The sequence below is a fragment of the Melanostigma gelatinosum genome (assembly GCF_949748355.1).
Source record: "Melanostigma gelatinosum genome assembly, chromosome: 3".
In the NCBI taxonomy this organism is placed as follows: domain Eukaryota; kingdom Metazoa; phylum Chordata; class Actinopteri; order Perciformes; family Zoarcidae; genus Melanostigma; species Melanostigma gelatinosum.
Window position 1 is genome coordinate 14809001 of NC_136636.1, and position 14633 is coordinate 14823633.

The 14633-nt window shown below is 41.6% G+C and overlaps 1 protein-coding gene across 1 annotated transcript in view; it reads right to left on the reverse strand.

The window, feature by feature from the left end:
* Positions 1-14577, reverse strand: part of cacna2d3 (calcium channel, voltage dependent, alpha2/delta subunit 3) — a gene marked incomplete at its 5' end in the record, with an annotated part of 29861 nt that extends 15284 nt beyond the window's left edge. Inside the window, 11 exons of the mRNA XM_079266097.1 lie at positions 1548-1637; positions 1752-1826; positions 2043-2193; positions 2304-2364; positions 3330-3461; positions 4077-4239; positions 8342-8401; positions 10044-10160; positions 11667-11891; positions 12970-13051; positions 14447-14577. Of these exons, the coding sequence (XP_079122223.1) occupies positions 1548-1637; positions 1752-1826; positions 2043-2193; positions 2304-2364; positions 3330-3461; positions 4077-4239; positions 8342-8401; positions 10044-10160; positions 11667-11891; positions 12970-13051; positions 14447-14577 (1287 nt within the window). The remainder of the gene's footprint in view (positions 1-1547; positions 1638-1751; positions 1827-2042; positions 2194-2303; positions 2365-3329; positions 3462-4076; positions 4240-8341; positions 8402-10043; positions 10161-11666; positions 11892-12969; positions 13052-14446) is intronic.
* Positions 14578-14633: the final 56 nt, after the last annotated feature.

Consider the following 14633-nt stretch of genomic DNA (forward strand, 5'->3'; position numbering starts at 1 on the left):
GCTACATCATTAATTCTGTTATTTAAACCTGTGCTTTTGACATGTGATGAAAAAAGTTGTCCCAGTATGTTAAGTCCCTGAGCCTGTGGGCTCTCCTCGTCAAGCTCAGGAGGCAACTGGCCGACGTTGGAGGGTCGGCTGCTCATCTGGACTTTTATGGGCTGAAGCTCTTCCTTTTCTCTCTTCCCTCAGCTGCGTCTGGTTCTTTTCCTTATGCACACCAGCATAACACATGCCCTACACAGGAATGCATGCCTTTATTGCTGATGTGAACATCCTCATTTTTTGTAACGTTGAGTTCAATAAATGACGCGTTCTAATACATCTCTCACATGGACCCTTCATTCACTGAGCCAGACGAGGATTTTCAGCGAAAATGTCAAAAGTCGTTATTGAGACTCTCTGCACCATCTGCTGCAGAGCATCTGTCCTTTAGCCTTTGTTTGAATAGTATGCCCTTTGTTTCAGTACTGTAAGTAAATAAGGAATAGTGAATCTAAATGTTAATGATAAAGGACATAATCAATGACAGGGATCATTCAGTAATTGATGCTGATAAAATGGAATCAATCCCACCCTCGTTGTTTGAGAGGTAAATTAATGATCTTGTTGTAAAGTCATCCAACAAGGAGATGAGCTAAAATATGCTGAAATGTTGAATTAGATGCTCGCTGTTTTGTGATTCTTTCGTAGCATCGGCCCGTGAGGGGGGAGGCTGAGCTTTTCTTTATCTCAACACTGCTCCTATGAAAATGGTGCAGTGCTCTTCAAGTGAAGCGAGTTTCTTTTTGATTTGGTCTACGATAGGCTGTGTTCTGACTTAATTCACCGGGAAGTGGTATAACAATGCATTTCAGTTGTGGGCTACTGGCTACCTGATTACCATATTCATTGCAGGGCTTTAATTAATCTGACAAATGCAGAGGTAAAAGCTGCAGTCCCTCAGTTTCAGCAGCGCAGCCGCCTGAAAACAGGGAGATAAAAGGAGTGCGGCTCCTGGCCTTATCTGCTTTGTGTTCCAATCAGCCACGTTATCAATCATCGACATTAATTAGAGCCATTAATCACGATTCAGAATGGATGTGTCTGTGTTTGGAGGGCGGAACAGGGATGGCGCTGGAGCGTTTCGACAGGCGACACACCTCCCAAACACTCAAATATATTTGACTGGAGTGTGCTACTTTTTTATGATTAGCAGGGAACAAGCAGAGGGTTGTACTCGAACACTTCCTGTCACTGAAAACAAATGTTGCTTGTAAAATGAAAGTTTTCCTAATGTTCTGGTCAAGTGGAGTCCTTCACTTAAATGAAAACAAAGTGCCTTTGTGATGGCTGAACACAAATTCATTATTTTTATGTTAAATTAATCAATTAATGAATTGGTTAATCATTTTGTGAAAACTCATGAATACTGAAAAGCAATGTCACATAACACGTAAAAAATAATTCAGTTGATCTGCTTCGGGATAAAAGATTTCAGTGGAATGGAGAAGATTTGTGTTTAAAGCGACAGTCACAGATACAGAGCGGTTTACACTGGAACTCACATTATTCAGGATTGTGAACGCTTCGGCCAGAGCGTCACCCAGCAGCCCGATCCCTTTGGCAAACAGCTTGTCCAGATGTTCACGGAAATGCTAATAGATAACGATAGAAGTGGAAAAGACAGGTTTCAAACATGAAACCACACAAATTCAACCTGATACGATCCACATATATACTCATTACATTTCAGTTTGAGCTCCACTCACGTCTTTATTGGTTCTGTCAGCTCGGACCAGTGTGCCATTCAAACAAGGCTCCACATAGTGGATCTCCTGATTATACTGTGGAAATGCAAACAACATTCAGATGGATTAGTATTTCTTCATGGAAGAATGAGCTCCAGTTATCTGAAAGTCTAAACAGATATGTCTTTGGTAAATATTATTAATACACAGCATTAGAATGAGATTATATAGAACATAGAGATGCACAATATGAACGAACAAAGATACAAACATTACAGAATCAAACTGAGAAAAGGTTTAAAAAAAACTTACTGCAATGATGTTGAAGAAGTCGTCATCTCCAAATGTATCTAAAATGGAGGAGACAGTCTGCCTGGCGATGGTCAGCCTCAGTCCTTTCATGCTTCCACTAACATCGACTAAGATAACAACATCCTTAGGAGACGTTGCTGCCTGGATGTACCTGAAATATGTTAAATGACACATTTTGATACCTTGTTGCAGAATAGAAAAAGACGTGTTTTTTAGAGAAGATGAGATGCAGAACAAAGAGCAGGTATGTAAAAGGCTTACCACTTCCTGTTTCTAGAGTCAAAGCCAATGACGCCATGTTCATCTGGATGCCACTTTACTCCTGTCAAATTTATCAGGAAGTCAATTACGAGAAAATATCGGAAAACAGAAAATAACAAGCTGGATGAACACAAAGAAAAGAAAGACAGGATATCTATGCCAGCGTGCTGCACCAAGCCGCTGTTATACAGTGAATGCTGTGCTCAGACTGTGGCATTTAAAATCAACACAAACTATTTACTCATTCACAGCAATGCCTTATGTTTAAACAGCTTTGGCTTTTTATATTGGTGACCAATCATTTTGTTTTGGATGTTTTGAGCCCTACATGTAAAGTCAGTGGTGGAAGAAGTAATCAAATAACTGACTTAAGTAAAGGACTGAAAGTAAATGTACTTCGTTACTTTTCATCACTGCTTACAGTATAAACTTCATATTGAGAGTTCAATGGAGTGTGAATTCTAACATTTAAATGATGTATACATTAGTAAAAGGTTGTTGTAAAACACTGGTGAAAGAAATACATTTGCATGAATCGCTCCTTATACATTGAACATAAAGAGTCCATATTTGTAAAAGCATATCATCAGCTGTGTATCTCTGCAGCTTAACTCCAACACTGCAGTGAGTCGACCGCCTGTTTCATATAACTGTAACGGTCTGATGAGTTCAGTTGGATCCAGCAGCCACGCACTGTTTCTCAGCATGACTGTAGACCCACAACGGCAAACTCTGATTAATTACAGTCTGCATATGTGCATCCTCTCTGATGGTCTGTAAAATTACAACATTAGCCAAATTACCCTTTTAGTTATTCTAAATCATTTGTTCTGATCTTTTTTTTACTCTCGCAATGACGGCTTATGACTCCCTTGAGACAAGCCTTTCTGTTCGCACGCGCACACACACACACACACACACACACACACACACACACACACACACACACACACACACACACACACACACACACACACACACACAGGGACAGACAGTGGGGACGACTAACAGGGTGACAGCACTCACCTGGGTACTGCCTGAAGAAACCTTTGGAGCTCCCAAAGTACTGCCAGATCAGTGTTGGGTCTCTCTCAAAATTATCTACAAATACTTTGTTCAGAGCCTCGGACCAGTAAACTCCGTTCACTATGTCAGGATCTGAGGAGGAGGAGGAGGGCAAAGACACAGAGATGGGAGAGAAACAAGTAAATGAAGTGGTGATAATAGAAATCATCCTGGTCACCATTACCGAGTGCACAGTTGACCTTTGTCCCTTATTGACCCCCCTGAAAGAGCTACAAAGCCTGTGACTACATCATCCCCTCCCCTCCTCCTGCTGGACGAGCCTCCCTTTGTGCTGCGAACAGAGAGTTATGGGGAGTCCATTATAGCCAAACAAAAGCAGCCCTGGCGTTACTCAGGGAGAGGTGACACACACGTTAAAAAACAAGAAGCGACTGAACAGCTAGCGTATGATAAACATCTTTCCCATCCCCCCCCTCTCTTTACTCTTTTCAGTCTCTTTGAGAGGTCTGCAGTTGCTTTCCATATTATGTCTGGACTGTCATCGATCGCCCAACTCCACTTCTCCAAAATGGGACACTGATACACAGCTGCTGATACAGAAATGGCAGCTTCAGCTGCCATTTCTCTCTTTCACCACTTACACTTACACTTTCCCCGGTCCTCTTCTCCTCCCTACTCATCAGCTCACTGTAGGTCAATAACACTCACATAATAAGGCTTTTTGCAGGCCACAGGCAGAGCTCTCACCTTTGTTGTACATGTTGGTGGGCACCTGCACCACACTGAGGCTCAGGTTGACCGACAGGTTATTGAAATGGTCGTTGGGCTCCAGAACAAACTCTCCTCCGAGCTCTACGTTATTGCCCTCCTCGTCCACTTCATTGATCAGTACGGCGTTAAAGTACTCATACTGAGGAAAAGAGTGAATACGGACAAAGTTAAATGTAGTAACTGTGAAAGCAATGTTGATATTAATACGAAAGAATAGGTTCACATGTTTACAAATCTATCTTATCACAATACTCACATATGGATATTGAAAACGTTTTGTAATCATTCCTCTTGTAAATACTGGCCAGTAAGAGATCCCTGCCTAAAGGGATTTCAATGAAAGTGATGGGGAAGAGAATCCACAGTCTGTGCAAAAAGTGCTCTCTAAAGTTTAGTCAAAGCTAAAGTTTGATCAGTCTAAGTTAGTCTGAGCATCCTCCAACGTTACAGCCCTATTAGTATCAATTCCTTCTTTGTGTGTCCCCTGACATGTTGCTGTGGTTGAGCTATAATAAACACAACGATTGTATCGGGGATTGATTTTGTCCCCCATCTCTTCACAGGCAGTATGGACAGGAAGAACAATTACAGCAACCAAAAACTGTAACATGCATATGTTTGAACGTAAGTATTGTTTTATAAGGCAGACTGAACCTATGAGGGGTATGAGGGGTTAAATTCCCCTCATACAGGTTGCCTTTCCCGCACAGATTATTCATCATATGCACAGTAACGTCTGCTTATGTCTACATCTGTCTACATCTGTCTACATCTGTCTACATCTGTCTACATCTGTCTACATCTGTCTACATCTGTCCTCCAAGACTCCAAAATAAAGCTGAAAGGAAGTGTCTCAATGAAACAGAAACATTAGACAGTAAAACAAAGCCGGAATGGTTCAAATATCAATTGCTTCTCACAAAGTAGAAAACAAATATGTTACACATTTTCTATTGCATTTATTTGGAAGAGGTTTTTGAACAAAATTATCTAAATTATTTCTGCCAAATACACACTCACTACTTGGGAGTAATTTGGGGTTCAGTGTCTCGCTCAAGGACGCTTGGACACGGGCAGTAATATATAAATCTGCTCCACCACTTAAGCTACAGCTACTTTTAATGATAACAGGTGTGTGTGTGTGTGTGTGTGTGTGTGTGTGTGTGTGTGTGTGTGTGTGTGTGTGTCTGTGTGTGAGTGAAGATTTTTTTGTGGATGTCTAATTCGATTTTAAATGTTCCCAGTGTGTCGAAAATGTGCATTAACTACAGCAGTTGCAATTGTCACTGAGGTCTAAGAAGGAACTGGACGTGCAAAGAGGACTTCATGACTGCCAGTGAAAAGTCTCGCCTCCCTAAAGTGAAACCCAACAGTTTGTCTGTCCTGTCCTTCACTGCCTGCTGTTGCAGAAGAAAGACTACCTCATCCTGTCTGAGTGGCCTCTCTGTGGCCTTTATTGAGAGAGAGAGGGGGGGGAGAGAGAGAGAGAGAGAGGGGGGAGAGAGAGAGAGAGAGAGAGATGGGTGATGGACTCCCCAGTATCACACTCGGGGGAGGCCGTGCGGGCATCACCATCAAGCAGCCCCTGACAGCTCATACCACGCCTGAGCAGCTCTCTGACGAGCTGCGGCAGGGCGGAGGGGTGGTGGCGGCGGCGGGGTGCTGCTGCAGAGGAGGAGCAGCAGGGGAGAGAAATGTGCACCCTCAGCAGAACTGATAGTGCTGTAGAGAGGCACGTTAACCACCAGGGTTATTACTGTAGAGCAGGCCATGGGACACTGCAGCTCTCCGAGACGCTCCACTGGTTCTGCAGTTAGCTGTAGGCCCCACTGCAGAGATCTGCCCTCCATTACGGCCTGCTGGGCCTTACTGTGTACCCACACTCCAAAATCTGGAGATGGGGTGTCTCAATAAGCTTTAACTGGCCCTCACTCTTAATGCATTTGTTAACAGCTGCATAGAGTTGAACTAATTTGTTGAGAGGCTGCACACTTCCCTGATGTTACGGATCACATTGTTCAAGATGTTAAGTTACAGTAATATCATTAAAAACATTCAGCATATGAGCAAAATACACTTTACTATATGAATCATACAGATTGTTATTCTGTAGCATTATTTTGCAACGTGTGTTTTTTAATTATTCTATATCATTCGATATAATATTGCATTTCTTTTTACTGTTTACTATATGCTTCAAATCTTTCAGGGGTCAGAAATGTGGCCTTTAACTTGAAGCTTGAATAGATTTAATGTGTTTTAATGCAAAGAGCATTGAATGCAAACTGTTTAATTCAGCTTGTTTATTTAAAATGCTACTTTAGATTTTTTCATTTCATGTTTCCGAAATGTTCCTGTTTATCAAAATCTATTTGAGGCTTTTTCTAGGCCCACAGATGTTAGTAAAAATACACTAATCCCCCCCAAAAAAACATGACAGTAAATAACATTTCTGAAGTAAGAGACAAGTCTGTTGCTCCATCAGACCTGATCTCCACACCCTTGAACCACAGACTACGCTGGGGTCAATGCAAACCACCCGACTGTCCTGACACAAAGCATCTGAGATAAGAGCAGCCGGCTTATCTCATTGTGGTCAGTGAAATGGTGCGTGAAAAACGTGCAGTGTCAGGGGAAGCGAGGCTGGCTAAATGATGCCACAAGGAGCAGTATCATGACATCACATCATTATCGCTGGTGGATATTGAATTTTCCTTATTACTTTTTATGGCCTTTAAGATAAAATGACTACTTCAATTGCTGGAATAAAAGTATTCACATAGCTTGAACTTAGAAAACGTAAACATTTTTTTTGTGTAATTCGTAAAAACACAATAATGGCTAAGTATATATATATATATATACATATTTTCACAAGGCAAAATATAAAAACAAAGCAATTGCAATGATCATAGATAATTGAATGAATACTGATGTTTTCATACATATTTGGAGTCTACAATGTTGGATTTAAGGAATATTGATTTTAGAATAAAAGATAAACTGTCAATACATTTAGGAGTAAATGGAAACCTTGCACATTTTCTTTCAGAAATAATAGCTGAAATATAATTAAATAAAATATGCAATGAAAACATAGGCCTACCATGCATGCACAAATCCTTCAGTAAATTGGGTTTTTGTAAGCAATCTGAGAGGGGCAAAGCAATATTGCAGTTGCAGATCTGTTAAAGTCTACGTGAAAAATTGTCAAGGATACTGGTGAAAACAAATCAATGTTTCTTTTATTAATAGTCTACAGTTAAAAATAGCAGTCATATTTAAAGGCGCAATCTATCTACCTGTCTTGTTCTGGCTGTGTGAACAGCAGAGAAACGGGCAGGGAACAATGCGAGTGGAATGTATTCCTATGATGTAAATGCTACTATGAACTGTAAAGTGCTGCCGTTATTTCAGTGTTTTGTTGCTCGAGTGGCTTTCCAATCTCGAGCCATGAAAGTGAAACAATGCGCCGCGCAAAGTTTCATTTATCTTTGTCTACTGGATGGAGGGAGGGAGGGAGGGAGGGAGGGGGGGCGAGAGAGAGAGAGAGAGAGAGAGAGGGCAAACGACAGAAATACTGCATTCCCTCTGCAGACACAGAGAGCTCAGTGCGCCCTGGAAATCCGCAATGAGAGCCGCTAAATAATGTCCCGACCTGAGTCTGAGCACATGAGCATATCCTGTGAAATACGATTAAAATGACAAGCAATGCAGGCCGATTTATATCCCATTTTTCTCTCTGCAGTCCAACACTGTCTCCAGAGAAATGTTACTCTGATCGAAATATTTTGCCATGCATTACACCCTTCGGCAGTCTTTAATTCTGCATGCAACATCAGGACACTGGCAAAAGATCTCCAATACTGTATTACAGTTCTACGGCTACTGTACAGAACTTTAAGGCGCTGCAGCAGCAAAGACCCGTTTTTGAGCTGTGCGATGAGGCTACACTTATAAACGGTCAGCGTGAGTTATAACAGCGTCGCACTGCCTTCAATGTGTGCGGCATTGCTTATCAAAGAAGCATTATGTATCAAACCGCTGACAGGCCATGAGTGTGAAGGACGATGCCAAGGCAATTAAAGACTTTTAGGGTCTATTACCCTTCTCTCACCTTGCAGCCGCTCCTCCCCAGCCCGACTAAAATGATTCAGCCTGGTCTTAAACAATGACGCACCACATTTTCAACAATCACGTTCCCTTTCCTTCTTCTTATTTTTTTCCGGCACAAACCTCACCTGGAGATCGGGATTATCCTCGTGCTGATGGTGCGCTTCTTCTGCTGCCTCCACGAGCCGCTGAGAGGAGGAAAAAATGGTTTAGCTAATACACGCAATACGTTTAAAATATATGCAAACGACCAAATTCTATAAAACATGCATATTTACAATAGGAAAATATGTATACATATTCTTTAAGACTTTAACAAACTTCCCAAAAGGCCTCCATAAATCCCTTCAGAGCCACATGGTTCACACTTCGCTGCTCTCCGTATTTCTCAAACTTGCTGTTTGCACATTATTATGTCCCTCCATCATTTTCAAATCTCAACAAATGTCGTTCCATTGAAGAGGAACATGATCGAGGACCATTGCCAGGTTTAAGATTAATTTTTGGATTGGATGGAATCCATGTCAAGCTTTTGTTTTAATAGCACGTGTTGCCAGAACTGTTCCACCGTCCTTGGAAATCCTGATAGTAATATTTAAGGGCAAAACAATGTGCATAAAATGTAGGGCACTACTGGGGAGTGCCACAGTGAAATGATTGATGGAGGAAGGTTGGAGCAGGATTTCATGTCGTGTACCAAAGCACCATCGCTTCTGTAATAACTCGATTCTGGAAAATGTGCTTGGCTCTGTGTTTCCGGGAAATGCCACCTAAACGTTACAGTCACTCTCGCCTTCGGAGCCAAGCAGGTAATTAACGTCTGTCACAAAATAACTGCTATATAAACACAACCGAGGCGGTGGTGGCCAAATTCAATTGACCTCGTGGTGAGATCTCATGTCGTCAGCAGTTGGCGAATATAAAAAACATAATGATGTAAATATTTCTGACTTATATTCTCTTCATAGCTATAGGCATCATTTTTCTTCTTATGAAATATACCTGCAGACACCCGACCTCCACCACTGAGGTCGCTGCCTCATTTTAAAACTCGCTTCTCAATTTGGATCAAAGTAATGACGTCCAGATTAGGATTTAGCACTCCCGTTTTGGTGTCGTTTTTTTTATTTTTCTATTTTTACAAAAGCCAAATGTGTGCCTATATTGTTTTCGCATATAATTAAAAAAACCAATATGTTGACGTATCTCAGGGAATCAAATCAAATGAATAGCTGTCATACAAGTGTAATTTATAGGCCGAACTGTCATGAACACGTGGCATCAGGCGGGGGGAGATAAACGTTATCATTTCCCAGCAGTCCCTGCTAGGTGCAGCATTAAAATGGTTACAAGCTCCTCTGTGCTGAGGTCGCAGAGAGGCTGCTGCTGTGCGGCTGACAACCGCTCAGGCTGGACTGTAATAAATTACATGCACGACCATATTCCAGACGGACCTTTTACACCAACGTTCAGTACAGATTTAGTCTTTGAACAGCTGCGTTTACAACGACGATACAACAATTTGGCCTATTGTGGGGTCTATGTTTGACTTTTTTTTTTAAACATTACCCTCCCCACATTTATTCATATTTTCTTTCGACCCAATAAGAAACATTGCATCCTCCCCCCTAATATCTCTAAACAAAAGAACACATTTCTCCTATTTAAACCTTAATATGTTGACAAAGACACATAGCCAACAAATGGCACTTCAGAAGTACAGTCAATTATTGCCAAACAATATGGCTATAACAGAATTCTGCAGAACATTCCAGAAATATGAAGACAATAAAATGCTTTTCCCCACGACATATTTAATATTGTGCCTACCCTGGTGGCCTCTGCTTTTTTCCGGAACACTTCCTCCATCTCCACAGCCAGGTTTTTGACCAGTTTCACACCATCAATTTCTTCCACTCTGACTGACTTCTCAAGTTCTTTGTATTTCTGAAAATAAGCGGGGAACACAAGTGTGGCATTGGCAGAGGGGACGACTCTCAATCTTTCAACATTGGCTGCAAGAACACATACTGGAAACATATTGAGCTCAGATGGTTGATCAACCCATTAGGAGTAATTTAAATGCCCACTTAATAAGAAAAGAAAAAAAAACATTCAGATAATCATCTTTTCTGTGTGTGTTCTGCAACATTTTAGAGTACTGTTGTTTCATTACATTCCACTCCAGAGAGGTGGGGAATTGTTAAACAAGGCTTATAAGCTTTCACATGTTGGCTGACAAGCTGCATGCAGCCAGTCTCAGATGAACGGCTGATAAAACCCTCCCTGCAACACAGAATGATTGATAGTCTTTATCCCGTCTCAGTCATTGGCTGCACATGGTGCTTCTTTCTCTCCGATTGGCTGGAGATGGCATGTTGGGTGGCCATGGGGGGGCTGAATCTGAAGGCTATGCATGGTAAGAGGGTAATTGAAATGGAGTCAAAGCACAGGAAAAAGATAATAACGTGTCAAGCTCGGGCGATTCTGGGTAATGAACTACACCTCACATAATGCTGATTCTGCTGCATGCACAGGACCTCCAGTGATACAGAACAGAGCCCGCCACAGCTCGGAGGAATATAACATTACATAATCCCACACCTGGTGCGCACACACACATGCCAAATGAAAACAAAAACCTGATCCTCTCACGCTGTCCAGTCAGCTACATCACACACTTCCAAGATCTAAAAATAAACATATGCCACGTTAGGCTCGTAGCACATTCAAACACATTACACATCGTGAGGACAGGATGCACGCAAAACACACACACACACACACACACACACACACACACACACACACACACACACACACACACACACACACACCAGTACATGAGGCGACAAATGACCTACTGAAAGGAAGAGTGTGGGCTCGCAGTAGAGCAGAACAGTTCATTTCACGCCTGTCCTCCTCGCCTCAGCACCCAGAATCCCCAAGTCCCCCCCGACTCCCTCCCCCACACCCTCCTCCTCCTCCCTCACACTCCTCCAGTCATCATGAAGAGGAGGTCAAGCCCCATTCATCAAAAACACTGATCATGATTATTGATTCGAGTAATGATGACCAATGCTGTAGTAAGGCCGGGAGCCTGAAGAGCTCTCGTGTTTCCCCCTTTGCTGAAATCTTAGTGAAATCGGGTAATTCGCCATAAAAGCATCTAATGATCAGCCTTAATGCCCAGCCTCTAACGACCCGTCAGTTCCCTCACAGCTCACTGCTTTGTGCTGACTTGCTCGGCACAGCTCTCTCCAGACGTGCCTCTATGAACAGGAACATGAGCAAAGTGCTTACATACACACACAAAAAAGGGAACAAATCTGCAGGGCATGTTACAAAATGTTTTTAGACAAAAAATGAAAAGTTTGGCTAGAAATGGAAGGACAGCGCTTCAGCTTCCACCACACGTTTGAACTTTAAATCATATCTTTAAGGAACTGTCACCTCAGAGCAAGGAGGTCCTTGGTTTGAACCCAGGAGCCGCTTTCTATATGCAGTTTGAAAGCTCTCCCCGTATTTGCGTGGACTTCCTCTGATTCCTCCGCTTTCCTCCCACGCTCCAAGACATGCAGCATTTTTAGGATTGATCCTGCTACCGCCCCTGGCCGAGGCACTGGCCTCAGTACTGGAGTTGGTCCCCGGACGCAGCACTGTGATCGCCCACAGCTCCTAAAATAGTGAGGATGAGTCAAATGCAGAGGATTAACAAGTACGACAAGGACTCGTGTAGTAACTTAACCTACAGGGAGAAATGAAAGAGTTGTTGTTGACACATGGATCACGGTGTCCAAGCATGAAATAAAGCGCAAGATTTCCAGAACATTTACTTCCGATGTGATGATGCAGTCATAAAAAAACAAAGTGTTGAGTTTGACTATTTCACATGGTCTCAGTATTCTGTTGAAACAAGGGACAACTGTCACAGAGAGGATACTTTCTTTAAATGTAGGGTTTCTTAAATGTAGAAACACATTTATATTTTTTGTGGCTTGTTCAGTCTGTGTTCATGTTTTTAGCGTCCAGTCCGTCTCTCTGTATTTTTCTTTTTCTCTTGTTTTCAGTGAAAACTTCCTTACTAATTAAGGTTACATTTAGGGGTTAATTAGGATTTAAGGCCTTTAAATTATCATAAGACATAAATGTTAATTTTGTACAGCTAGTAATCTTTCACACATCTATATATAAATCTAACATGGGTAAAAGAGACTTAAAACAAATTGTAAGCCTGCTGACGAACGGTGAACATTCAGTGCACCTAACTCAGTTCAGACCACCGGAGGCCTGCAACACAGAGCGCACCTTTGCCATCCAGTGGACAAAAAGTGAAATCTGCTGCACTGGGTCATCACTCATTCGCTGCTGATTTCACTCATCATATCAACGTCGCCTCACCCATCGAACTCAACCACACTTATTCAATTTGTCTCCTTGTCGCATTCATATCCAGAGGTTGAAACTCTTGACTCCAGAGAGTTTTAACTGAGAGAGGAATCAGAGCCGTGGTTAATGGGCCGTGTCGAGTACAAACACACGCACGCACACACACACACACACACACACACACACACGCGCACCTCTGTCCCTGCCAAACACACCTGAGTCTCCTCTAAAACAGCGCATGAGCGTTCAGCTGAGACACCGTAATGTCTCTGCAGCCATTAGATTACATAATACAATGTGTGTAACGACCATCAGACAAAAGGAAAAGTGCATTTGTGTCCACAAGACTGGGAAATAAGAAGAATACCTTTTGCAGGAGTTGGGATCCAGAATATTTTGCAGAGATGGATTTAATTTCTCCACCAAATGCTGAAGCCCATAGCTTTACGCTGGAACAAAGTGCAGATAAATAACAGTTTAGCCAACAGTCGCCCAAGTATTATAGAACAATGTGCGTCCAAATGTGAAATGAAACACAGAGAAAGGTAAGGGATTATATTAAATAAAGGAAAATAATATCTTAATCGAGCTACTTTTAAATGTCCTTATCTTTTAATTGTCTGACATGATCAGTCAGAAGATTATATGGCCCGGTGTCCCTGACCTTCACTCTCATGACAAATGATTGCTTTCATTTTGATGATCTACTGTATAGCGTTTCTATTAAACTGAAAATGTCTCTTGGGAAGGAAAACATTAAAAAAAATTAAAGATTTGTCGTTAGCCCATGCGCAGTGTAAAGTGTCCAATATCTGCAGAGCCAATTGTTCAAACACAGATCAGAGGTATTTGGAAATAGAACCATTTCCTAAACTGTTTCTTTAAAAATGAAATTATTTCAGTCACGGTTCTGTTTTCTACTGGTTTGCCTGATATTATTGATTGTTTTTGTAACATTGTGGATTTTAAACTAAACTAACCCTTCGAAGACCTTGCGAGGACAACAGCATTTATTGTCTTTATTTTTAATTAGAAGCACGACTCCTGATCCGTGCAGTTAAAGACACAAAATGCCCTGCAGGATATTTAATCTAGCCCTTTTAAGGTTGTGCTAAGAGTTTAAAAAATATGTAACTCTGGCATGAACGTTGTCATGGGTGAGATTAACTTTCTGAATATGCATTCACATATTATACTTTTACTTGGGAATTCCCATTATCTTTTCTTATCTGAATTGTTTTAGGTAGAAATAGGAAACAAAATCCTGCAAATAAAAGTTCCCAGAGTAAAAGGTACAGCTATTGAACAAGGCTCAGTCTGACTAATGAAGAAGAATGTGATTCACTATCAGTTCATTGTTGTTGTGATATGCAAACAAATTGAGCATTATTAGATTACATTTGTAAAGGCCTGCAAAACTGTGAATTAAATTGAACCAATTTAAAGTTATCGGAAAAGTTTGTGAAAGTTATCAAAAAATAACCTGCTCTTTATCAAGTTGAATTAATATACATGTAGGAAAAATTATTTAGATAAAAGGTGCCTCTAAAAATGTATGTTATGTCCATGAGAAATAAAAGTGTCTGTAGTTTGTGGCAGAACACAGTGGAGCCCAACAGTAATGCGTGCTATTTAAGAACACATATCATTTTTATTGTAAATTTGTTGAATGTAATGCTGTCATAGAACATAAAAGAAAGGGGAGATTTTCACTCATGCTGCTTATTTGCTGAAATCCCATCTGTAATTGCAGGTTCCCTTCTATAGTATCACTCTTTACCAATACGAGATCAACTTCAGCTAATTCCATGTGAAACAAAGTTGCAGAGCTGCCTCTCACTCACACTGACAGAGGGATCCCTTGCTGGGACCCCGCCACCTCCACCACATTCAAGCCGACGAGGATCCAAAGCATAAGGAAGCTGCTGCTGCTGCTGCTGCTGCTGCTGCTGCTGCTGCTGCTGCTGCTGCACATGTGCGACAACAGGATTCTCCAGCTCCCAAACATCTTCAGCTCCGATAATAAAATAT